This window comes from Panthera leo, chromosome B2, assembly GCF_018350215.1.
Source record: "Panthera leo isolate Ple1 chromosome B2, P.leo_Ple1_pat1.1, whole genome shotgun sequence".
NCBI lineage: Eukaryota > Metazoa > Chordata > Mammalia > Carnivora > Felidae > Panthera > Panthera leo.
The window spans coordinates 106,195,024-106,222,941 of record NC_056683.1 but is presented as its reverse complement, the minus strand read 5'-3'; the positions used below and the strand labels follow the sequence as shown (position 1 = coordinate 106,222,941).

At 41.4% G+C, this 27,918-nt stretch overlaps 1 protein-coding gene across 4 annotated transcripts in view; it reads right to left on the bottom strand.

Moving 5' to 3' along the window:
* Positions 1 to 2,456: 2,456 nt before the first annotated feature.
* The window catches only part of SLC35F1 (solute carrier family 35 member F1), a 443,643-nt gene continuing 418,181 nt past the window's right edge, over positions 2,457 to 27,918 (bottom strand). For all 4 annotated transcript variants that reach the window (XM_042939699.1, XM_042939697.1, XM_042939698.1 and 1 more), the window contains exon 8: positions 2,457 to 5,737. In XM_042939699.1, the coding sequence (XP_042795633.1) occupies positions 5,513 to 5,737 (225 nt within the window). In that variant the 3' untranslated portion in view covers positions 2,457 to 5,512. The remainder of the gene's footprint in view (positions 5,738 to 27,918) is intronic.

The following is a 27,918-nucleotide window of genomic DNA, read 5'->3' as shown; positions in this document are numbered from 1 at the left end:
ATAATTATTAATAGTGTCTGCTTTCACTCTTGAAAGCGTTAACAGATTGGATAATGAATTACACAGCCTACTTAACGCCTTATTGTAGCTCTCCCGTCTATTAGGTGACTTAACACATCACTTTGAGGTAATGAGTTCAGGAAGATTACTCCCCATTGTGTAAAGTAATATTTATCTTTATGTATCCTGAAATTATCCTTCAAGCATTATCGGATTGTCTCCAGCTCTAATGCTGAGGCCTGGCGAACAAGCTCATTTGATAGATTTTAGTCTTACCCACACCAGGCCTTTGTCTATCCAAATGGAAGCCCCTAATTTTAGTCTATTCCCAGAGACCTGCTCCCTCTGATCATTAGTTTTCCTTGTTAATCAGGCTGCAGTAGTGTTTGGACGCGACTTGTCTGGCTGTCTGAAAAGTGACACACAATGGCTTGTCCTTTCAGGCCCTGATGTAAGGCCATCTGGTAGGTGTGGGATTTCCCAGCTGTATTGTAATTTTTTTGAATTAAACATTTTTGACCACATAGAGAATAAAGGGCAGAGATACTGCCTAGGTGGCCCATAGCGATCCCTTTGTTTATTCTTGCAGAAAGAAAAAAAAACAGAAAAAAAAAAAAAAAGAAATCAAAGAAAAAGAAAGAAAGGAAGGAAAAAAGAAAGACCAGCGTGCATAATTAAGAAGCAATGTTATAAATTCAAAAACACTATTTGCAAGTAAAAAAAGAACTTCACTTTGCTGTTTTTTTATCCCGGGGCCAACCTGAAGGGGTACACATTTTAAGAGTTTGTAAAAAACGCCCCAGAATGGTGCATTTAAGTGGACCAGTGGTTTCTTCCTTTCCAAGAACAGGAATTTTACAGAAAAAAGTACTCATGTAGTAGAAAAGGGAACATTTTGTAATAGAAATCTTACTCTTGTATTTTCTATTTTGGGTAAAGAAGTTAGACTGCATTAAAAAAAAAAAAAGATGTACAAGTACCTTCCCTGTGCAAGATGTTTTGCTAGGCCTGAAAATGGATCTGGTTTCAGATCCTGTTATTTTGATATTACAGTTGGTTTTCCTACGCAACATCGAGACAATATAATCTATTACAGCTCTCCTGCTGAATTGTACTTGTTTCCCTTTTTTCTTCATGCTAAATCATCCAAGTTCTGCCTTATCTTACCTTCGCAAGAACTTCCAAGCATTTAGAAAACCGAGTTCTTTCTCTTAAAAAAATTATAATTCACTGGGGAGACAGAGTATACATGTCGTATGCATTTATTATGTATACTCTTTGGACTCCAATGAATTGCTGGGCATTTGGACATAGGTTGGCTTGAAGTTTAAATGTATTTCATCTTCGGTGAAAAGCCTCCTAAATAAACAACACATTAGAGAAACATTTACATTTTTCAAGGAAAAAACTTTTTTAAAACTAAGTCACAATTTTGAAGCAAATTATTTGTGTTAAGTACAGACTGTTCTATTTATAATGGAAGATCATAATGGATCTCACTCAACAATACTTTACAAAGCAGGCGCCTGGGAGGCTCAGTTGGTTAAGTGTCTGACTTCAGCTCGGGTCATGATCTCACGGTTCGTGGATTTAAGCTCCACGTCGGGCTCTGAGCTGACAGCTCAGAGCCTAGAGCCTGCTTTGGATTCTGTGTCTCCCTCTCTCTCTGCCCCTCCCTGCTCGTGCTTTGTCTGTCTGTCTCTCTCTCTCTCAAAAATAAATAAACATTAAAAAAAAAGAATACTTTAAAAGGATCAGTGTGCTGCTATTCCTATTCTTCTGAAAAATGGGTGTTTTTCTTTTAAAAATATTTTAAATATATAATTCATGTACACAGTCTTTGCAGCTCTTTAATTTTTGAGGTCTGATTGTGAACACACACAAGAACATGCGAATTTATAGACATCATCCTGAAGTACTTAAGGGGTTGCTGGTGGCTACAGTTAGTGGAGGAGGGACAATCACAGGATACTGTGTCAGCCCAGAGGAGAGACACAAAGAGTTCTGCTTAACAAACGTGGTGTTCGTCTTTTAAGTCTGGCATTGTGCCAAGGGAAGCACACACAGAACTTTGTCCTTTATAAGAAACTGTTTCTTGGGGAAAATTGATATTGTTCTACATGTGTTTTAATGTGTTTAAACGTGGACTTGAGACTGTAGCCCTCAGCACCTTCTTAAGTACTCAGATAAATAATTAATTTTGCAAATTACAAACGTGCTTACTGTGGCTTTTCAAAGCTCCGGCTCTGACACCAACTGAGCCCTTCCTAATTTGGAAATATTTTCTTTCTGGTGTTTCTTTTGACATGTGCCCTGCTATCTACTTTCATGGCTATTTCCAGCATCCCAGGGGAGCTCCTTCCACGGTTGTCATAGTGCAGACAAACACTCAAGAAAACCAAGAACTCCGTGCTTTCATAAAGCATTTATTTTTATTTGAAAACATTATACAGGCATTACATTGCCACAGCCAGTCCATAGGGGAGCATGCAAATATCAAAAATGGAAAGTTTGTTCAACTGATCGGTGTAAATTTCCTTTTTGGTTCATATTTTCCATTTGCAGTGTCTGGATTAGTGTGCTTTGTTATGTGGCTTGACAATAGAATCCTACCCATGGGGTAAAATCTGTACTGGGAGCTAGCCGGGGACTACTAACTGGTTATAACTCAAAAACAAACCCAAAACAAACAATACTACACGCTTGTCAAAAGGTTAATAGCACAAGTTAGCAATATCTAAACTAAACATTGAAACATTTTCATGGGACACAGTGGTGCAAATGTTTCCATTGCTTGGTCTACCTGGTTGTGTGGTCCAGACTTTGGAGCTGTGGGAAGGTGTGACCAAGGCAAGCGCTGTCCTCAGTGCAAGTTTCCGGCGAGGAAGTGAGAACCAGCACTCACCACTAGCGCCAGCGGGGTAACGGGGAGCTGTGGTCTGCTTACCCAAGCCAATTCTATACAAGTTGCTAAAGTCTCCCTTGTGGAGGAGAGAGTGGCGGTGGGGTCAGAAAGCTGAGATTTTTGCTGGTGTCTACTGAGGTTATGATATTTCGGAAACGAAAACAACTAGAGTTAATGTCCTACTCTCGCGTCCCGACGCACTCCGGAAGGACCGACCGGTGTTGTTACATTTGTTCTTGGCTATTTTCTTTTGTTTTCCGAAGGGCCCATCTGGAACTCCTGATCTCGGATGGTTCGACGTGTCATCAGCCTTTCTAAATGGGGACGAACCAACACGGTGAAGGACCCCAGTGACATGAAAGTCTTGTGCACAAGGACACTGGATGATAAAAGGGTATACAGTGAGTCCACCTTAACATTCACACTTGGTTTCCATACAATGGAGTCAATTGAAATATCCTAGAAAATAATCCAGATGGCTACTTTTAGCCATCCATTGGTTGCAAACCTTTCTGAAATTTAAATTTTTAAAAAATTCCCAGTCGACTGAGTTGACTTGGAATATCTTCATCCACTTATTTCTCATAAGACTTTACTAAGTGTCTATGAATTAGTGTCATAAAAAATGAATAAAAAAGACTAAAACATTTGGCTTTAAAATAAATACTAAAAATGCAATAAGTCAAGCAAATTATGCCAACCAGAGGAATGTAAACACAAAAATCAAACCACAGTCTTCAAAGGTCTTCAGATCTGAATGGACAAACTATTCAGAGAAAGGTATTTAATTGGTTTAGAAGGTAGCAGAGAGCAGATATTGGCAAGTTGTTTTGACTTGATGTAGCTTTAACATTGATATTTTCTTCTCCGAAAATAAAACGTATTTCTGAGGGGGCTGAACAGAGATGGCCATAAAATCTGCATATCCGAGGAGATCATTCTTCTTCCCCATCTCCAAGGGCAGGACTACACCCCCGGGGGTTGAAGGCAGGCAGAGGAGCCGCCTGGCGCTGACTGCCAGCAGGGGGCGCGTTTGCCTGCCTAGTAGTTAGGCCTCGTGCAGGGTGTATTGGAAACCTGACTGCGCTGTAATCCGTCCTCCTTTACAGGGACCCCTCTGGTGTTTTGCTTTGTTTGCCTAAAATGTATTGGTTTGAATTGCCCAGTTTCATAAGCATTTATTTTCCTTTTACAAACCCTGTACCCCATCTTGGATCTTTTTGAATGGTATTGAAGCCAGCCAAACTTAAAAATTGTTTCACATACTGACACATAGGATCTATTCCAAATTGAAGAGGTCTGTAGTGTTTCTTGATTTTTTTGTGTGTTTGAAAAAAAGAGCTACTTTCAGGGCAACAAAATTAGACTAGTGACATATGCTTCAAAGCCTTATCAGGACCTTGCAATATTCTCTGTATCCCTAAGAATATGGCGTTGCTATATTCTGCTATTGAAGGGACGCCAAACACGACCCAATTGCCAAACTTTTTCATTCACGACATCTTTATCACTACCAAATGGTGAAATCAGTCAAGCTATTGTCAGAGACTGTTCCCCATCAGCACCTTGACCTTGTTGGGAGGCTACACAACCAGTGATATGCCACGATGAGGGTAATTTCCACGCTGGTGTATTTTAAAAAGTGTCTCACCCAATGAAGAGGGCAGAGGGCCATGGCTTTTTCCAATGCCTTGAACAATTTCCATATTATCACTCAAGAAATCTAGGAATTAAAGGTAAAATCAATACACTTTTGGAAGAGAGGATATAGGGAGGGACAGAAAGATTTAAAATACATAGATGTATATATATTACCCTAAACACATATGATATTATTTCTGGGGTTTCCTATAAGCCACAGGAATGAAACATTCCTCATCCAGTTATTACAGCGACTTTATCAGCAGAATCACGTGGCACAACAGAAAGGCAATGGCCTGGAGTAGTCAGAGAGTGAAATATAAAAAGGCTAAAGTGTTTGCTTTATATCTATTCCTAGAATAGAGAATTATATGGTCAGTTGCCCCTCCCCACAATGGTCACAGCACAAAATACTTATTGAGCAGGCAATCCAACAGGTAACAGAGGAAACCATTAGCCACCAGGTCCCTAGGATAAGGAAACTTCTCAGGGATGGAGCTCCTGTGGCATGCAGCACTCATATAGACTGTGCAAAAAAATAAAGTATGATTCTTAAAAAGTGACTTGCCATAGAAAAGTGGGATTTATGTTAACTACATGTGGGTCTGGCAATAGTTCTCATCAGGAGTACAAAACAGTCTCCTGAAAGTTAGTGTAATAACAGTAACAATAATAATACAAATAATAATAATACTTGCTTTTAATTCAAAAGTTTTCACAGTAATTAATGCAGGAGGGTTGTGGTCGGGATACACACTAGCTAGGCATCTCTCTAAGTCAGGTGGATGGGAGCCCGTATCTGCGGTGATCTTCAGCTCGTGCCTTTTATAGGCTTTCAGATTTGCTACCTTGCAGTCCACCTGTGTAAACCGCACCTAATAAATACCTTTCTCTATGTACAATACAGAGATGGAGGGCGAACACACGGCCGCTGAGTTGACCGCAGGGGGCAGGGAGGGCCGCATCCTAGGCCACGCGAACGTGGGGCTCCTCTTCGGTCTCCTGGCCCAGGCTGGTGTAGGTGACCGAAGGCTCCACCTGAGCTGTGGTTGGTAAGTCCACAACGGGTCCCGAGGGATTGCGGAACTGCTTGTACACTCGGGGGTCCTGGGCTATGTACGTGGAGGTGGAGGAGTAGAGCACCAGCCCGATGAGGATGGTGAAGAAGGACAGGAGATACAGTCCTGAAAACTAGGTAACACAACAGCAAAGTCACTGAGCAGTCAGAGCAGAACCATTTCCACATTAATGAGGCACAGAGGGAGGAGAGCAGAGCATTTCCTCCCAGAACAGGCAGCTTGATGAGTTGGCCAATGCTCTTGACGGAAAGTGAATGTTCTCGTCCTAAACTGGTTTGGTCTTATTGATTCTCCTTATCTTTTTTCTCGGCTCTGTGGTGAACACAGGAACACTTAGCTAATTGTCCTTAAAGTGCCAGTCTGAGTACCTGATGCGGGAGAGCTAGTTAAGCGTGAATTAAAATAAGTCAAGTTAAAAGCAACCCCCCAAACCCCAATAAGCCTCAAACTCCAATATCACTCAACAAAGCGGTTGTTTCTGGCTTCATTAAACCCAGAAGAAATAGAGATATTCCATTTAAGGTTGTAATGAAGCCATAAATACCAAACCCCTCCCTGACACAACTGTATTGGGCACTCTTATTGTGCCTTAATCCAATTCAGACACTATTTGTCTCCCCTGTAGGAACTGTTATTAACTTTCGTAACTATCTTTGCAAGAATAGATTATCCTTGGATGGCAAGAAACCCTATAACATTCCATTCTTGCTCTACTAATCTGAAAACAACCAAGCAGAGCTGTTTATGTAGCATGGTGCTTCCTAAAGTATTTGCTTGACAATTCATAGAGATTTGAGAGAGAAAAAAGAAAACACTGGTTTATACAAGTGCCTGAAAATGTATATATGTTTTTGAAAAATTACAACTTCTGGGCCTCCTTGAGTAGTTACACTGGACGTAGTTGCTTGAATAATTACTGGGGAAGAGTAAGGTAACAATACAAGTGCTGCCATTTCTATTTCATTCATTCGTTCATTCATTCATGCGTTCGTTCAGCTAATAGTTTCTTGTATGGCCTTCTCTATCACGCATGGCACTACATGCTGGGGAAAGAGAAATGAAAACATATGGCTCAAGGACTTAATCGTCTCAGTGGAGACACAGAGGTACCGGTAGACAAAATACAATGCAGCTGTGAATGCCCAATCTTATTTTAGTCAAGAGCTATTGTTGCAGTCTTGACCACGGGCTGTATCCATGAGGCAACAGAAGGCCAATTTGACTGGGTTTCCTATTTTATTTTTAATGCTCACAGTCTAAAAGAACTAAAAACTGGTAAAAAGACAAAAATTAACTGGAAGCTCGTAGAAGAACAGGAAGAAGATCCAGAGAGTCTATAAAGTAAATTGCAAGGCTATAATCCTTGAAAGACAGCTGCAGTGGAAAAGTCAGTCAGGAAAATGGCTCCTGGAAGACAGCCCCGAGGCTAAGAGCCCCTGCCACAGTGGTGGTTTTTCTGTTTTTCTTTTAACTCTTTCTCCTCCCTGCTACTGTTCCTCCTCAACTCTTCCCCTTCTCTGCCTCCTCCTCCTCCTTCTCTCTCCTTCCTTCCCTCTACCCCCCTCCTTCTCTCTCTCTTTAGCAACACCAAGGTAGCTAAGACTACAGACCATTTTCTTTTCCTTTTTAAAAATGTTTATTTATTTATTTTGAGAGAGAGTGCATGTGGGGGAGGGGCAGAGAAAGAGAGGGAGACACAGAATCCAAAGCAGGCTCCAGGCTCCGAGCTGTCAGTGCAGAGGCCGACATGGGGCTTGAACTCATGAACTGAAAGATCATGACCCGAGCCGAAGGCAGATGCTTAACCGACTGAGCCACCCAGGCGCCCTCAGACCATTTTCTGATTGTCTTTCTAGTTCATTCCTCACCCTATCTTTTTTTTTTTAACAGCATTAATACTTTATTTATTTATGTATTTATTTAAATACATGAAATTTATTGTCAAATTGGTTTCCATACAACACCCAGTGCTCATCCCAAAAGGTGCCCTCCTCAATACCCGTCACCCACCCTCCCCTCCCTCCCACCCCCCATCAACCCTCAGTTTGTTCTCAGTTTTGAACAGTCTCTTATGCTTTGACTCTCTCCCACTCTAACCTCTTTTTTTTTTTTTTTTTCCTTCCCCTCCCCCATGGGTTTCTGTTAAGTTTCTCAGGATCAACATAAGAGTGAAAACATATGGTATCTATTTTTCTCTGTATGGCTTATTTCACTTAGCATCACACTCTCCAGTTCCATCCACGTTGCTACAAAGGGCCATATTTCATTCTTTCTCATGGCCACGTAGTACTCCATTGTGTATATAAACCACAATTTCTTTATCCATTCATCAGTTGATGGACATTTAGGCTTTTTCCACAATTTGGCTGTTGTTGAGAGTGCTGCTATAAACATTGGGGTACAAGTGCCCCTCTGCATCAGTACTCCTGTATCCCTTGCCTCACCCTGCCTTTTAATTCCTTTATTCTTCATATTCAAACCATATCATAATCCCTCCTCAGACGGATTTATAGACTAGACTCAGCCTGTAGTAACAGCTTCACTTAATTAATTAGCTTGAACAATCAATTCCGTTTCTCCCAATGAAAAGAAATTTATTCTTTGATTCACAAATTTGTTGGCAAAATGAAATGGGAGGAAAAGAAGACCGCTCAGGACTGTTTTAGGTGATCTCAGAAAACCTATTTACCCCTAAACTTGCTTCCTGAAATTCTACATTTGAGAGCTACAGTCTTTACCCCCAGCTCTGGCAAATGAAATCGGTTTGTTCCCAACTTTATAATCATTTCAAATATTTCGTTAATGACTTCCATTTTCAAACTCCACTCACATGACCCTAGTCTCAAGTGAAGAGCCTTGCAGGTCTCAGGCCTGAGTTGGCCTCGGCTGTGGCAGACAGAGGCGGAGAGATTATCAAAGGGGCCTCTGAGGTTAGAACTGCTTTCTAATCACAAACTAGATTCCAATCCTAGCTCTGCTACTTTCTAGCTGTCATTTTGGAGAAGTATGTTAGCCTTCTCAGGTCCAAGTTTCCTTATCAGTAAAGTGGGGATAATAATTGTACAGCCATACAGAGTGGCTGTAAAGATTAAACTAGATAAAGCATATAAAGCACTTATCTGACACCTACCTCACAAGCATTCAGTTCCTGTTACCTTTGTTGTCATTATTACTGTTTTGTCATTATTGTTTATAGCATTATGTTATATTCAATGATCATATATGTAACACTCTTATGTAATTGATTAAATTGCCTTTCTCCCTTAACTGTGGGACTGTGTCTTCCTTGACCAGTGTCAAGTGCAGAGCTTGGAACAGGGTAGGCATCCACGAAGTGCTATTTGCTCTTTGTTTTTATTTTGAGTGAGTGAATGAATTTAATTACGGTGAAGTGTCAGACTAAAGAAACAAACAAGAAAAAGTCAGCCTGTTCCAGTGGTGTACTTCACGTTTTTTAACTTTGAATTTGATAATCCAATGTCTTCTTCTTCTTTTTTTTTTTTTTTTTTTTTTTTTGAGAGGGAGAGAGACAGCAGCATGAGCTGGGGAGAGGCAGAGAGAGAGAGAGACAAAATCCCAAGCAGGCTCTGCACTCTGTCAGTGCATGGAGTCTGACACGGAGCTCTATCTCACAAACCGTGAGATCAGGACCTGAGCCGAAATCAAGAGTCGGATGCTCAACCAGCTGATCCACCCAGGCGCCCCTCGAATGTCATTTCTCCTACATAGAATGGCAAGCAGAAACTTGTTGAAAGGGAAGTCATAGTATTGACTCTTAATCATTAACTCCAAAAGTCATCTTCAAATCTGGGGTCAGTCAGGGGAGAGCGATAAGACAACGATTTGGGAGGACAATGCAAGAGTTTGGGTAGAAGAGGGGGGCTGCTGATCAGTAGATTGGCACAAGAGGTCTCATAGACTCGTGGTGGAGAGGACTTGGCAATGTAGGGGAGGAACAGGAAAGATCTCATGCACGGTATCCTGCAAGAAGGATCTGAATTCCTCTCAACTTCTGGTTTCAGTTTCCCATAGTCTGACTTGATCGATATGACGAATATTTAAAAATTCATCTTTGTAAAGCTAATGCCTTTGCCATTGTAGGAACGAACACCCAAATCGTCCCTCTTCTGAACATGGAACCATCAAGTGGAATGATAAATCCATTCCACAGTGTTTTCCTGGGACGTAGCTTTAGAACTACAGCACATATTTTACTTCCAAAGCATTTCCACTTAATTCGTGCAGAATTCATCCTAAAATTGTTCAAAATATAGATAGCATGGGATTTTATATGACAGAGGCACCTTGGAAGTCACCCAAGAGTTTTTATTAATAGATGGTAGAGGAAGTCTTATTTAGCACACAAGCCCAAAATGAGACCAGAAAGACATGCATTATGATTAATCCGGATAAATACTGAATATTAGAAATAATGACAGAAAGGTTAAACGTAAGAAAAAAGTTCATTTTTTCTCTTTATAGATTGACAGAAGAAAGAAAATTGAATCAGGGTACCTAATAGGCCGATTCCCAGTTTTGGATACTGCACTTATCCTGAGAGAGCATTCTTTTAAAGAAACCAATCAGTCAAACAAAAATTCTGTATATTCTAGACTGCTTAGCTCGTTTACTACAAAGAAGTACTCATGCCTAATTGCCTAGGCAAAGAGAACTAGGACCTCCCTGGGCACCGGAGGAGGCCCGAAAGGCATCTCCGAGTTATACAGAGGGAAAGGTTCAGGTGGAGGTTTGCTGTCCCCATTGAAGAGCACAGGCTGCTGTCTGAAGTGTCCTTCGTGGTCCTCCCCCAGCCAACTGCAGCCCATCAGAAGACGCTTAAATGTTCTGTGCTGCGGACGCACTTCACGTGCATTTTATCCGACTTGGCGCTTTGAGAAGCTGAGAAAGGACAGGCCGGCATCAACATCATTGTGCTGCACACACTGTTTACTTTGCTGCTGTCTTTTTCCCATCCTGCTGGGTCTCTTTGCTAACAAGGGTCAGAAAGCACTCACGGTGCATCATGAGAATGCCTGCGTGTTGCTTAAAGCAATTTGACTGGGACACAAGCCATTGTCCAGAAGGGGTGGCTTGGAAGGCTGGTGGTAAGACTGTACAAAGTTCCTCAACCTCCAGCTAGGGATTAAACCTAGCTCCAGCCAGAAGGCATCTCAGTGTGATTACTATTTAGCTAATGGGACATTCAACACATCAGTTAAGGACAGAACAAATTTTTATTTTGGCCGTGGTATTAAACATCTAAGCAGAGTTTTAACAAACTAATGACTCTAATGAGTCTTAGGCCTCTACAAGTAGAGAACCACATGGTTTGAAAGCCATTTCAAGGCACATTTATAAATATGCCAACTAGAATAGGTGAGGAAGAGGGCAATTTTCAAGAGCATCTTTCCTTTTCTAGCTTGACCAAAAAGATGGCCGGGTGAGCGGAGAAGAACATGGGCAATCCTCAGAGAGGCATAAGGTTTCAAGGATGAAGAGACTCTGGATTGAAGCTCTACTTTTACTGAGTTTATGTACCACCCTCTTCTATATGATGGGCCTGCCGCTTCCTTCTTTCCTGGGGAGTGTACTTATGGTGCATGCTTCTGTGTAATGTGGCTTCTCTAAGGTTCCTGATGCGGGGTTCTGGTCATTTTTGCTCAATGACTGCACCTGGGCCTATAGATGATCAGAACTAATTTTTATTTAATAGATAATGCAAAGTTAAAAGATTCTTTTAGTTCTTACAGGGAGATGTATGGTGCTTCTAGCTCCAGGAGAAAACAAAGATTGAATGGAAAAAAAGAAACTGTCACTTGTGATTTGTAGAAGAAAGACCTGGAAAAGAGTAGCTGGGGAGGTTTCCTAGGAAACTGGGGTACACGGAAATGAGATTTGGGTAAAGCTCCTGGAGTTATTTGACAAAAAAGGAGAGATTCAAATGTAGATCCGATTTAGATCTCACTTGGAGAGCTAAGGAACCTCAGAGAAATTCAACTGGAAGGAGGGAGAAAATAAGGTCAAATTAGAAAGAAAAGAGATACAGGTAAAGAAAATTTCTCACTAGCCAGGAGGAAAGGGGAATGCATATAACTGGAAACCCTAAAAAGTAGTAATTCTTTTCTATATTATCCACCCAGTATGTATTCTTTCTCTCTATGTCTCCCATTTTGTGTGTGTGTGTGTGCACGCGTGTACACACACACACACACACACACACACACACACACACACACACACCTGTGAGCCATTACTGTTGACCTGATAGGACTTGCCTTCTGAACTTTGCTTGACAGAAGCTGAGTAGGTGAAAGACCACTATCCCTGAAGTCTTCTCATGTATGGTCGGTGAGCAAAGGACAACATTTTCAAACCCTCATGTGTTTCTAAGGCTATCCATAAAGTATGGAAGAAGGAAATACCAATATGTCAGGTCATGTCTTATCTTGAAGGCATTATTGCTAAAATTTAAATAGACCTGTTGTCTTGCCCAGCTGGATGCAAGTCTGCTGTTGAAAGAGGCATTCCATTTGGAAGCATGATAATGGTTAAGAGTTGAAAGTGGTTTCTGAACTGCATAAGGAAGCTGCTTACAAATGAATTCAAGGATATTTCTAAGTGTCCTTACACATGGCTTTTCACATATACAAAGGCTAACAAAAGATATGTGGCTACAATAATGATTTCCTTTCTAGTTCTTATTTAAGTTTATTCTTTTTTTTTAAGTATATTTATTTATTTTGAGGGAGAGGGGAGGAGCAGAGAGAAGGAGACAGAGAATCCCAAGCAGGCTCCACACTCAGCATGGAGTCCAGTGCGGGGCTCAATGTCACGACCATGAGATTATGACCTGAGTCAAAATCAAGGGTCAGACACTTAACCGACTGAGCAACACAGGCCCCCCCACGTTTATTCTTTTAAACAAATACAGATGTAATTAAACCTTTCCACATTTTTAACTCTTTAACAGAAAATACTTAGGAAGGTAGAGTCTGGGAATGTGTAAACTTAGCAGTTGCTTCAGAAGTCAATGCAACCATAGGTAACTAGAACAATAAAGGGCAGTGACTGGTCATTCCCAAGGTTAGACAGCACAGGCAGGGAAGTGTGAGGTTCCAAAGCTGTCGGGAAGAATTTCCATGCAGGGAGACGGCCTGGCAATTTCAGTGGCAAGTCATGCCTGGGAAAAATGAGACTTTTAGTTAAGTTTGTGAAAACTCTCCTGAATGATCTGCCATGCAGAACAGTATACTTCCCCCTGTAGTTCCATACCCTGTGATAGAAAATGCACATATAAAGTTAGACCAACTGGCACATCTAATCATGATTTCTAGGCTGAGAACAAATAAGCCAATTTTGTTCCCAACAGAAAACCAGATGACACAGATTGGCGGTTCTAGGTTCCATACTAGTTTAAAGATTCGTCAGTCATAGGGGCACTTGTACCCCAATGTTTATAGCAGCAGTTTCAACAATAGCCAAATTATGGAAAGAGCCTAAAGGTCCATCAACAGATGAATGGATAAAGAAATTGTGGTTTATATACACAATGGAATACTATGTGGCAATGAGAAAGAATGAAATGTGGCCTTTTGTAGCAACGTGGATGGAACTGGAGAGTGTGATGCTAAGTGAGATAAGTCATACAGAGAAAGACAGATACCATACGTTTTCACTCTTATGTGGATTCTGAGAACCTTAACAGAAGACCATGGGGGAGGGGAAGGGAAAAAAAAAGTTAGAAAGGGAGAGAGCCAAACTATAAGAGACTCTTAAAAACTGAGAATAAACTGAGGTTTGATGGGGGGTGGGAGGGACAGGAGGGTGGGTGATGGGCATTGAGGAGGGCACCTGTTGGAATGAGCACTGGATGTTGTATGGAAACCAATTTGACAATAAATTTCATATTTAAAAAAAAAGATTCATCAGTGACTAAGCAATGCAAAATGCTAGTTAAGAGTGAATCACAATGAAATACAATGCTGCCATAGTAAAGTTTTTAAATCCAAATATTACGGGTTGAGAAAACTGGCTTTTATAACTAAAAGGGGCATCCAAGGTCTCTTGGGTTCCCACTTGATACGTAAATGGAAGGGTGGACCCTTTGGGCAACAACCAATCCGCTGAGAGTCCTGGGGTGGAGAAGGGAGAGAGGACAGCTCACCAAGGACAACTCATCTCTCAGCAGCTGTGTGTGTCTCAGCGGGTTGGGGATCACACCTGGAGCTTGGGAGTGCCATGGTGGGGAGCAGAAGCAGGGGAGGCTGGTCCTGGCTGGGCGGGCTGTAAGCCGTGGCCTGCTTGGGTTCCTGCAAGGAAAGGCTCTCCCCTGTTCCTGATTTATTGCTGCTGGGTCTGAGCCAGTTGCTATTCAGGGCAAGGCAACTAGACAGACTTGGCTCCACCGAAATGCCCACATAAACAAGTTGATGCTTGACCTCCTAATTTTGGCTCTGCACTGAACTAACAAGATCATTTTTATTATTATTAAGAGTATTGAAAAAACAAAAGTTTGTCTTCTGAGTTTACAGAACTGGAAATAAATTGCCTGGAGAGGACAGAGCTTTTTCAAATTCTTCAGACCTGCCTATTGTTGCTCTGTCTCCTGCTCTTGCCTCCTCTTATTCCTCCTCATTCTCTTTTTTCCTCATTCCTTTTCTTTTCTTTTTTCCAAGAAAAAAAAAGGGCTAAATCTCTTGCTAAATATTGCACGATTTCTTTCTTCTAAGTCATAAGTCATAGCATGGGAAAATACCAAATGTGGGCACGGCACACAATCTACTGACAAACGTTAAAATCGGTTGTTTCCAGAGACCAGCAGTACTGACCTTAATCCCTCCTTCCCCATTCTTTCTCCAAAGGAGATAGAAAATAACCCCAAATTCATGCTAATCTAATCAAGATGGAAAATAAATCAATGAGTACCTCAGTCAAAATACCAAATGGTCTCTCTATTTCAACAAACCAAGGAATTGCAAAGATTTACATACTTGGAGAACAACTTATCCTCCAGCCATCATGTTGCTAAGGAGAGAAGCAGCAAACAGGGCCCTGACACCGTCACAGGGCAAGGCTGTGCCCCTCACTGTGATCCCAGTTCAGTTTATGAGGCCTTCTGTTTGATTTGCAAAACCAATTCATCTGGCAGTATAATTTGTGCAGCCAATCACATCCAAGGCCAATAAGGGTTCTTTTACGGGCAAATATCTTCCCCTGTGAGTAATTTCACACATGAGTACAGCAACAGGGAGCTAAAAATGGATTTCTGACATTATCTTTTATATGACAAACAGACATTTTCACTTGGTTTGATGAACTGATAGAAATCCTCATTCATGCAGATTTCTAGTCTCGGCAGTCCAGCAAAAGAAGACCAGAATAGCCAAGCCAGAAGTGGAATAAAAGGGGCCTACTCTGTGGGAGTGTTTAATTATAGGCTCAGTTACAACAAAGGCCATTAGATGCCTCATTTATGTCACCTTTCTGTGCTTCCTTCTTCTTATCACTAGTCAAAAAGGGATTACATTTGTGTGTGAGGGACGCTGAGCAGTGGCCTTCACTCCCGCATTCCTTCGGACTCTTGCATCATCAGACATCTATTTTCCCTCCACACAACACAGGGGTGCACATGGGGCTTGGAGTGATTTTACAGGAGACTGAAATTGAAAGCCAGTGAAACATATTGAGTTTATAGAAGTGGTAGTGTTGCAGCTCAACTTATGTCACAGAACTGTTCCGGTACAATGAATCTCGAGGCGGAAATAGGAGTGGCACCCTGTCCTATTTCCCCTAGTGATCCACTAGTAAAATTTTTGCTTCCTGTTACTGCACCGTTCTGCTCTGCTGATCTAAAAGTCTTAGTTCCAAAGGGAGGAATACTGCTACCAGGAGACACAACAATCATTCCACTGAATTGAAAGTGAAGACTGCCACCCAACTGCTTTGGGCTCTTCATGCTTCTCAGTTAACAAAGAAGGGAGTTCTCGTCGCTGTGCTGGCTGGGGTGATTGATCTGGGTTTCCAAGGGAAATCAGGCTGCTACTTCATGATGAAGGTAAGGCATAATATGTCTGGAATACACGAGATCCCTAGGCATTCCTTAGTATCACCATGGCCTGTGATTACAGTCAATGGGAAACTTCAACAACCCAATCCAGGCACTAAAGGGCCCAGATCCTTCAGCAATGAAGTTGGATCACCCAACCCCAGGCTGTCCTGGCCCTCTTAGAGATAGAGACAGAGAAAGATACATAAGCACACACATGTCTTATTGGTTCTAAGTCTTTGGAGAACCCTAATGCAATTGACAAAAGGAAAATCTGGTTATACTAAAGGTCTTAATGCTGATGTAAACCTTTCATAACAATTTCTCTCCATGGCAAGTTTTAGAAATGGAATATTTAATGATATTTTCCGGGGAATATCAAGCAGGGCCTCACAGAATGAGCTCTGGTGAGAATGGTGAGGTTCGCATCTCTGTTTGCCACTTTCTTGCTCTGTGGTCTTGGACAAGTTCCTTAACTCTCCAGGCCTCTGGTCACTCGTCAGTTAACTAAAGATAATAATACTTCCCACATGGGGCTGTTGTGAGCATTAAATGAAGTGTATGTGTGTGTGTATGAAACTTTTCATAATATGTATATTTCATAAATATATATATATTTTCACATATATGAAATTTTTGGTGCAGTGCTTGGCACATAGTAAGTGTTCAATAAATGTCAGCTATTGTTAGCTTTACATCACAAAGAGTAAATGCTAAAGCACAGATAGATTTGAAAATTTCCTCAATAGTTCTTTCTGAAAAGGTCAGCATGAATCAAATTGAATTGCAAATGCATTTATGGAATTGGCAACAGCAATCAATCCATCTGGAGTGGAAGGTTTTTTGTCAATGCAAAGAATAAACCCTTGGTTTATAGGCTCAGTGTTTGAACTTATTTTCATGTTGAGCTCTCCTACAATGATGTGTAATTACATAAGTCACAGGAATCCTCATAAGTTTCTATTCTGCTTTACTTTATTAATTTGGAGCAACTACCCCCTGTCGGTACAAACCATCTTTGAGAATCCACAAGTATATGTAAGTTTAGCAATTCCTTTTGCTTCCTCGGTGTGGTAGGCTGAAAAGTGGCACCCATCCACATCCTAATGCCTGGAACCTTTGAATGTTAATTACTTCAGTTGAAAAAGGGTCGTTGCAGATATGATTAAGTTAAAGATTTTGAGGTGATAGATTATCCTGGGCTCTACAGACTGAATCATGTCCACTCCTCTAAATATGTATTTTGAAGCCACAGCCCTCAATGTGTCTTATATTTAGAAATGGGGCCTCTATGGAAGTATTTAAGGTTAAATGAGGTCATAAAGGTGAATTAGTGAATTAGTGTCCTTATGAGACACCAGAGAGCTCTCTCTCCCACCTCCCCCACCTCTACACATACACATGGAGAAATGGCCAAGTGAGGACATACTGAGAAGGTGGACGTCTACAAGCCAGGAAGAGAGCTTTCATCAGAAATTGAACCCTGCTGGGCCCTGGTCTTGGATTTCGAGGTTCCAGGTATGAGAAATAAATCCCTGCTGTTTAAGCTGCCCAGCTTGTGGTATTTTGTTATGGAGGCCTGAGCACACACTAACATAGCTAGGTTCAGGTGGGGCCTGAGTGCAATCACGTGTATCTTATGAGGGGAGGCAGAGGGAGAGATCAGACACACAGAGAAGAAGGATATGCGAAGACACAGCAGAGGGAGTTTGGAGATGCTCCCCTTAAAGACTGTAGTGATGTGTAGCCATAAGCCCAGGAATGAAGGCCGCCACAGCAGCTGGAAGAGGCAGCGAACAGATTCTCCCCAAGAGACTCTGGATGGAGCATAACTGCTGAATTTTGGCCAGGTATATGGTACAGGCTGGACAGCCAGTTGGTACGAGCACACCCTGAATGCCCCTGTTAATCACCATCTTGAAAACGTAGAGATCTTGTCCTCCCTCTACATTCCCAGCAAGCAGAATGTAAAGGAGAATGTATTGTTCAGTGTTCAAGGTCAGGTGCTTTGGAGGTGGCCAACCTGGAGCGTCCCTCCTGTAATGAGGAGTGACCAGGTGGCATACCTTGATGTTTTGGAAATGCTGGCCATGCGAGGAGGGAAAGGCTACTGATAGTTGCTGGGTTAAGTTGGTGTGATACAAGCACTTGCTGCACGTAGATCCCAACAGCAGATGCTCCCTGGGCATAGGTTCCCCCAACAAACCTACCTCTTGATCACTGCCTCTGGGTCTTTCCTTTGGCCTCACTGAACCATCACCCACCCTAGGCTTAGAGTCTGCTGGGGTGCAGCTGCACACCCCTTGAAACAGATTTTGGTCTTCTGGTCCTCAGAACTGTGAGAGAATAAATTTCTGTTGTCTTAAGCCACCAAGTTTGTGGTAATCTGTTACAGCAGCCATATAGAACTAATAGACTCAGCAATGAATTATTCATTCAGTAACTTGGCTTACCTGTGAGCCGAGACCCTAGCTATCACTTCATTGTCCATCCAAATGGAGTTTCTACCATTTCATGAGCTGAAGATATAATGATAAATATGTTGGATATAACGCCATTCCTAGGTTCCAGTCTTTTGTGGGATACGAGACTGAAAACATTAGAAGGAATTAATCTGTAATGTGATTTAGGAAACACTATGAAGGAAACCAACAGGTGACAGGTGACGTGAGAGTCTGGTGGAAGCTACTTAGATCATGAGGGAAGTGTTCTCTGCAGATGAGGCACTGAAGTTGAGACAGAAACAGCCATGGGAGGCCCTGGAGAAGAGCAAGTCCAGGCAGGGGGACATCAAGAGCAAGGGTCCCAAGGAGGAAAGGGCACAGTTCTATAACTAGAAGGATAGCCAATGTCGCTGATGTCTAACACTTAGTAGTAATTCATAGTTGAGTGCATTCTGTGTACCAGGTGCTGTTTAATGGGATTTACATTATTTGCCTTCCTAATAACTCATGAGGAAGCTATGATTATTTCCCCCTTTTAAAAATTTTTTCTTGGGGTGCCTGGGTGGCTCAGTCAATTAAGCTCCGACTTCAGCTCAGGTCATGATCTCACGGTTTGTGAGTTCGAGCCCCATGTCGGGCTCTGGGCTGACAGCTCGGAGCCTGGAACCTGCTTCGGAATCTGTGTCTCCTTCTCCCTCTGCCCCTCCCCAACTTGTGCTCTGTCTCTCTAGGTCTCTCAAAAAAGAAATAAATGTAAAAAAATTTTTTTTTCAATTTTTTCTTTAACATTTATTTATTTGAGACAGAGAGAGAGAAAGAACAAGCTCGGGAGAGGCAGAGAGAGAGGGAGACACAATCTGAAGCAGGCTCCAGGCTCTGAGCTGTCAGCACACAGCCCAACGCGGGGGGTGAACTCTCAAACCGCGAGATCGTGACCTGAGCCGAAGTCGGACATTTAACCCACTGAGCCACACAGGCGCCGCATTTCCCCCTTTTAAAGGGAAACACAATATGGTGCGCAAGTGCCAAGAGTGGAGGTTGGAGTCATAAAAGCATAGGCTACTCAGGAACAGTGTGTAGGCCCTTAGAGGTCAGCATGGCATTTAAATTTTGCTCAAAATGCAATGAGAAAGAAGGGTGTTCAGCAGAGGACAGTATTATCTAATTGGTGTTTTAAAAGGATCACTCTGGGGGCGCCTGGGTGGCTTAGTCGGTTAAGTGTCCAACTTTTGATTTGGGCTCAGGTCATGATCTCACGGTTTGTGGGATGGAGCCCAGTGCTCCAGTGCAGCTCAGTGCAGTCCAGACTGCTTGGGATTCTCTTTCTCCCTCTCTCTTTGCCCTACCCCTCCGCTCGCATACGTGCACTCTCTCTCAAAATAAATAAATTAACTTAAAAAAAAAAATAAAAGGATCACTCTGGCTGCTGGTGGGTGATTAATTGTAGCGATGAATTAAGTGGAAGCAGGCCGACCAGGAGACTACTGCAACGGTCTGAATGAGAGATGCTGGCGTTTGAACTAAGATGATGGCAGTAGAAATAGAATACATTTTAGAGGAGGAGCAACAAAGAGAAATGAAGACTGAATCTCAATTACTGAAGCTGACTATTCTGAGGGTATGTGATTGTTTTCTAAGCATTTCTCATGGTGCGTTTCTTCCCGTATTTTCACACATCATCTCTTTAAACGGAGAGGAGGTACACTTAACATCTTCTATGGTACTAGCATAAACTATTTGTTGTTGTAGGTATAATTCCTGCCGGTGTTTAATCTATAAAGTTCTCCCATTTCTCCAGCGGTCTCCATTCTTGCAACCTGAGAAGTATTCTATGTGGAGAGAACCATATTTAGGAAAGCCCAATTAATAACAACACTGCTTAAGTATGGTAATCTTAGCAAACAAAGCTGCTGTCAACTTCCTCCAAAGTATTTTCATCTCATATCAGTTTTTAAAAACCAACCTTCAGAGAAGTACGGAGTACTGTGATGAACGTCTTGGAGCTGAGGGAGGTTCAATAGAGTGTTCAGGGCACCATCTTGTAGTGACAGCTGACATAGTGCCCAAGGCCTTGACCCTCCACCCAATTCTCTTCCCATCTCCCAATTGTTTCATTAACTGCATTGCAACATAATTCTTTTTGTTCTTCTATTCCTTACATTCACGCTTCTGAAAGCAATTCATATATTTATGCATATGGGAAGGACTCAACTTTAATTCAACACATCTTGGAATAACCTTAATGGATTATTGATGAAGTTGGATGCTATTCTTTCTCAATTCACAGAAACAAACAATCACCAAGAAATATTATTACGGCTGTGTAGGGGGGGAACCTTTGACAAAATGAAAAATTAGCTTCTCCTACAACCATATTGGGATTCTTTATTTCTCTGTCTCACGTGTACCTGGTAATGGCAGGAAAGACAGAAAAATAAAATAAATGGATGAGTAATTGATTGTAAATAATATCATGATGTGGCAGATGTCAAGAGGGAAATCACATTATGGTTTTAATAGTTAATAATTTTTTTCTAAATAAGTTTGGTACCTGATGAATAGCTTCCACCTTCTCTTAAGTAACCCTCAACACTCACTTTCTAATTCCAAAATATCACTAAGGAGTATTGGCATCACACCCAGAATATTTGGTTATTCCATAATAAAATCTTACAACATCGTTATCACTACATTTCCACAGTATGGTATAATCCTCAAAATCCATAATGTGCTATCACAAACGTGATAGACATTCAACAACAGTGTTAGTGTCTTATTCCCCTTTTAAATTAAATTTTGTACTTGTTATAAAAATCATTTCAAACAGAGAGGGAGGCAAACTGTAAGAGACTCTTAAATACAGAGAACAAACTGAGGGTTGATGCAAAGGGTCGGCGGGGCGTCGGGGAATGGGGGATGGGCACTGAGCAGGGCACTTGCTGGGATGAGCACTGAGATTTGTATGTAAGCGATGAATCACGGGAATCTACCCCCGGAGTCAAGAACACACTGTATACACTGTATGTTAGCTAACCTGACAATAAATTATATTTTTTTAAGAAAAGACTAAAAAAAATAAAATCATCTAATGTCTTAAGGCTTAAAAACATTTTGAACTTTGGGTTTGTTGCTATTATATACACACATTTTAAAAAATCAGAATTGAGAGCTGTCTTCTAAATTTGATATCCATGAACTGATAGGTTCATATCCATGAACCATAACCATCCATGATGTCTCTGACTATAGTTTTGAGGGAGATGGGCAAAGTGAGATATCACCAAACTGTAAAGAGATTTGTCACTTGGAAATGACCGCCTTTATTGTCTAGCCTGTGTGTATAAGGGCCTCTTTTCTCTGGACATGTGATTCTGGGAAAGTTAACTCGATAATATTATTGTTATCTGATATTGCCGGTTCTTCTGAGGCACATTACATATATGAAACTTTTGGAATGCGCTTCATGTCTACAGATGCCTTTGCTTCATCTTTCTCTGTAAGTGACGACTTTAATATCCCTTCCCTTTCACATCTTCGCTCAGGGCCACAGGTTTGCACTGGCACTCCACTCATGCCTCTGTGCAAAATGCAAATAACAAACCAATAAACTGAAGACATTTCCCTGGACTGAATGCATGCCGTGGGTATCCCTGTAACAAAACTAACAGATATGGCCTTAGATGCCACCAAGAACTGAAACAGAAGGCGCATGCACCGCTTAATGCTAAAACTAGGGAGAATTATTACAATTAGCCTTACAAGCAAGTCTGTACACTTGAAATGCAAAGAGATTTGTAACATTTTGTGTACAGCTTTCAGTAGCTTTATTAATGACACACCTTTCAGAGGAGATGGCCGTTTCCTGGTGCTGAGGATTAGTGAAAAGTTTGCAAGGACAGTCATGGTTTACATCGGGTGTCAGTAAACCAACAAATCTGGCAGCTGCCTGGTTTTGTAAAGTTTTATTGGAAGGTAGCCATGTCCATGGCAGTTGAGTAGCTGTGACAGAGACCGCCTGGCCTCCAGAGCCCGAAATATGTATAATCTGATCTCTTACCACTTTGCTGACCTCTGTGCATGTAAACAACATAAATATAGATATGGCAATATAGTATGTGATAATGACTCAATTCACAATTTCGCTGTGGGATGACTTACGAATGTCTGAATGTTACATAGGATTCTTCCTATACAAAGAATACATTTCTCTGCAAATTTTCAATCCCCGCTGCGAGCTCCATTCTTCCACACCCCCACGATACTGTAATAGTTACTATGACACTGAACCAGTTTTCTAGGCTTCGTGTTACCTGAAGACGTTCTCTAAACAATCCACCAATTCAATCAAAGAATGAATCAAAATAGTGGCTTGCTATCTTGGGATCTATTTTTTTCTTTATTTTTCGGCTGGTCGCATCCACTGGAGATGTAAGAGTCCATATCGATCAACAGCTTTTTTGCTTCTAATGTGAAAATTCCTAGATAATGTTCAGCCTAGAAAAGTGAGGTTTAACCTTTAATGTTTCTTGTAGAGATAAGCCTTGCACTGAATAAATAATTGCTGAACACATACTGCACCAGGTGCTGTGCTAGGTGCTGTACCAAGGGTCCAGCAGAAAGGGAACTCTGTCATCAGGAGCTTTGTACTTACTTCTCACTTAAGGTCAGTCCTTTTATCTAAAGGTAGAACTGGTTAGTATACAAAGGAAACACCAGTACAATCAATAACTGCTTTCTCTGTGAGACGGATCTCCACAGAGCAACTACACACAGCTACTCTTCTGCACACTAATGCCCGGGTTCCATGCAGCATCGAGAAGGAACTGGACGTAAAGCCAAGCACCAAATTTACATTCAAGCTCAACTGAGTTACCTTCCTGAATATGAAGCTCCACAGAATGGTTTACAATGTATTTATTTTTAAAATAAAACCACAGCCCAAATCGATTTAAATGAGAAAGAGACTCGGCATGTGACTAAGTTAGTCCTTGGCAATGTAATGAGGGAAGAGTTTTGCTACGTGAAAATAATGAGGAAAACAGACACAAAGAAGCACTTCCCCTTTGTGTTCATGCTTGTCTATTAAAACTGAGAATAAACCCCTTGAAACCTTCCGATCAGTGTCTGGTCGCACTTCTGGCGCATCTTGCAATGGCAGAGATTCGTATTTAGACCTCCTTTTTATTAGAGGGTATTGCTAGCTTTATGTATTTTCAGGATAGAAACAACTTTATCGTTTTATCATTATAAAAATAACGTATGCACATGGTTTCAGCAACTACGTAATTTATGCAACACTTGAAAGTGGGCAGAACATAAAATACAAGCCCTCAGAAGTCTACCATCCTTAATAATGGCATTATTTACTGAGTGTTCACTGTGGCAGCCACTGCAGTGAGTGATTTACATTTCTATACTCATTTCTGTACCGGGAACTCTGATGCTGCCAGTTACACAGCATCCACTATTATCACCCCCATTTGCTGAAGGAGGAACTAGAGATGAAAGTATAGTAACTTTTGCACAAGGCTGTATAACTGGCTAGCGTCCGGGGTTCCTGTATAGAATTCAGGGGTGCTGTAAACCTAGACAAAGACCCTGCATTTTTATCTCCATTGACCTCTAACTGTCATTTAACATTTCTCCATTATAAATGTAAGCAATGAGCCGCACTGGTATCGGCAGTACCTTAGAATTTTTGCCGACAGAAATCACAAATATTTTCATAGCACATGTCGACTGCTGCAGATCATTCCAGACCTGCACTCATCACTGCTTTGAAATGACAGTAGTTATTAGGCGTGCTTCTAGATCCTGTGATTTGTATATTACTATATCATCACGTTTAAAAATATTTTGTTAACTTTATTTTAATATAATCAGCCTGCTTTGTAATGCCAAGTATTTTATTTTAGACATGTGAAAACGTTGTGAAAAGGATCCCTAAGCTTTACCAGACCAACAAAGGGGCCTATAGTATGAAAAAGTTAGGGACCCTTTGGTAGAGAGCGAGCTGAAATTAACACCCAGGTGGTCTGACTCTGGAGCCTGACATGCAACAACTTTGCCATTCTACCTGCCCTTGGCCTTGTGTTCACATTTTGGTGGATATACTTACTTTCAGATCTCTCTAATTTGGAAAGAATAGATTAAATGGCGATTAGGCAAACTCAGGGAAAAGTCAAGGAAACATTCTCAGGAACAGACACCCTTTCCTACTTCCTCATATTCTCAAGAAGGCAGGATGGGGAAGCCTTGGAATCTACCATTATCTGAGGCTCTGAGGAGAACTGGGCAGTGAGGGTGGTGGGGGTGGGGGAGGCAGTTCAAGGCCACCAAGGAACTGTACTCCTGGGAATGGGACAGGTCACTGACCAAGCTGACCTGCAAGTGTAAAGACACCAGAGACATTCTCAAACAAAAAGAACCCAGAGATCTGACACTTGTAGGCCCTTTTTTGAGAAACCCCCAAACTACTGAACAATAAAATCCAGTAACTCAAAAGACTGAAAAGGATTGGATATAGTTCTCAGTTTTTCAACAAAACAAAACTAAACTAAACAAATCTCAATAACTATAAAGTTCTGAGAAAAAGAAAATGTAACCTAGGAAAATTACCCTTTGAATATAAATAAATACAAGAAATGTCTTCAAGGAAGTAAAGACTTGGGAGATACTGTTCAAGTCCCTGTGAACACTTCCTGACAGACGCACTGCCAGCCCAATGGCACTTTTCCAGTGACTGTGAACTTTTTCTTTCTTCAAGGCACTTGACTAGCATCTGTTGTAAAGTATTTCCTAGAAATGGACAAATAGCACTGTGGACAGCCTGTACAACCGTACATAGCAGCCCTGCTTCCTAACAATAGCAGTAGTGATAAAATCTAAGACATAAAGCAAAATAAAGAATGCAGAAAACAAGAGCCTGCGTTTCAGGGACTGGTGGTATATATAGGAAATGTAGTTAAGTATGGAAATATGGCTTAAAACCCATAAAGATTATGTTGATTAAAATGCACTGTTAAAATCATTGATAATATAAAAACAGTACAACAGAAGTCAGGAAATGAGGGAGGGACAGTATTATCTTTCATAGAAGGGAGTACATAAAAACTCTCAACACTTACAGAGTTGAAAACTAGTCTTGGTAGCTCCTGAAGATGTGTGGAGGGGTGGCTCTGCTTTAGCCTTTAGGTTTGAGCCAAGCTTTGTTCTTTATCTCAGCAAGCTGATGCCTGGCTTCTGTGAGCTTGGCTCGTTTATCTTCTAGACAATGGAAGATGGACACATACAGGTTGGATGACAAAATTAGGTGTCTGCGTATGTAGGAGGGGGCTGGACTGTGCACCTAGTGACAAGCACATCCCGTGCATTCTCCTGGGAGACAACTAGCTGGTTTTTCCTGGCTATGCTCCAGTGCAACCACAAGCCTTTCCATTTGAAACTTCTGCAACCTTTCTAGCTCATTCTGTTTTCCCTACAGCTTGTCCTGATAATGTGAGTTCAAAATATTTGTGATGTGTAGTTTATGAATAGACTTTTGTAAAAGGAATTCAGACTTCTGGCTACAGTTCTGGACCTGCCTCACAATCTATCCCAACTTGTCTAATCCTTCCACTATTTCTAGTAAATGGGAATTGCTAATGTGGCAGAGATTGGCTACTTCACTGAACCTATATTCTTTCCTTCCTGTATGAACAGCTTAGCTACATTTCCCAGCCTCCCTTGCGATTAGGTGTGGCCATGTGACTGAGTTCTGGCCAAAAGAATGAGCAAGAGGTTATGTATACTACTCTAGACACAGCCATAAAAGTCTCCAGGCTGTCTCAAGAGAAACTCTAAGAACCTAGCCCAGGGGCTGGCAAACTTTTTCTTAAAGGGCTAGATAGTAAATATTTTAGGCTTGTGGGTCACACAGTGTCTGTCACAACTACTCAAAGTTGTCATTGTAGGGTAAGAGCAGCCATGGTTAATATATAAAGAAATGGGCACGAGTGTGCTCCAGTAAAACTGCATTTATGAAAACAAGGGGCTGGCTTGCAGATCCTACTTTGTTAATCCCTGCCCTAGAGGATGGCAGAGCCACAACATGGAAGGAGTCTGGGTTTCTGAATGGCTACATGGGGAGCATTGCCTCCTGTCCGCAGAAGCTAGCAGCACTTACCCTAGTTAATTTAGGAAGATGGTGCTCTCAAAAGACTCTGTACTGAGCTTTCAGGCAGGGGGAAACCAAGTTCAAACATTCATTGCTCTATCACCTCCGTATTTCATGTGAAATACTTTGGGGCCTCAATGATGCCAATTTCTCCAATTCTTTACTCACCAGTGAGAGTTTAAAAAATATGAAAAGAGTCATAAAAGGTAAGCATTAATTTAAAACCTCCCATTTAGGGGCACCTGGGTGGCTCAGTCGGTTGAGCACCCCACTCTTAATTCCAGCTCAGGTCATGATCCGTGGGTGGTGGGATCGAGCCCCGTGTCGGGCTCTGTGCTGAGTGTGGTGCCTGCTTAAGGTTCTCTCTCTCTCTCTCTCTCTCTCTCTCTCTCTCTCTCTCCCCTTCTTCCCTTCTCCCCTGCTCAGACTCTTTCTCTCTAAAATTAAAAAAAATAATAAAAAAATCAAAATCTCCCATTTATAATTAGTATTATGCACTTAAAAATCATAGCCTTTGAAGATGCCGTACTTACCAAAGGAAATACAACAAGCTGCCTCTGAGGGTATTTTTATAAGATTGTGCACTATTGCTGTTATGCTCACTGGCTGCCACAGGCTGAGGCTGCCTGCCTTGGCTGCTCAAGGGCAGTTGCATTACTCAAATTGCTCACCGCCACAGAGGATCAACAGTTGCTTGGCTCTGGATCCTGATCCCCAGCTAATGAAAGATTCCACTGTTAACGCAACCTCTGCAAACTCTCTGGCATTGGCACTCAGATATTAAGGATGCTTGAGATTGTTGGTCTATTCAAGTTTCAGTGGTTTGGAATCTCAGCCTTTGCATTAATCCACTTGGTGATTTTTAGTGTTCTTGTCATCTTTATTTATAAATGAAAAGTTAAGCACCCAAACAGTGCCTGGCACATAGCAGGCATAGAATAAATAAATATTTGCTGAACGAAGTTCTTTGAGATTCAGTGTATAATCACATATTATTAAGTTATACCCACATCCAAGGTTACTAAACTTTTCTTGCCAAGTCTCTTATAACAACAACAACAACAACAAGAACAACAAAACCAGTTAGAGAAACTGGCACATGTGGGATGAAATTTTTAGTGGCTGACAGAATGGGTCAGGAAGGATCATGGGACTCTACACCTGTCCTCACAGGATGTAATGTGGATTGCTAGAATAGGCAGTTGACAATGTAAGAAACTTTTATGATTACTCGTCAAAAACAACTCACAGCAATTACAAAAATCAGTCAGGTATAAAGATGAGGCTAAACAGGCAGAATGTTTTCTAATGAACACATACAGATGAAATTCTAAAAAATTCACATGAATCACATTACCCAGAATAGTTGAAGTAGCCTTCTTGGACAAGTGATTCTGAAATTACTCTCTCCCCTTTTTTTAGTAGTGCATATTTGGATGATAAAAACATTTTCCCTGATGTGTGAATATAAGTTTTATGGAGACTTTGCTTTCCTAAAATGTTACTCTTCCAATAAGATCACCTGTGGTTTCAGGCTGCTCAGTGTGGGGAACCATATAGACCAGTGGCCAAGGGGGAGCGTTAAAAGGAATTTAGGGAGAATTTACAATGTTCATTTCTTCTCTATCAGTTTCATGTTTATTTTGATG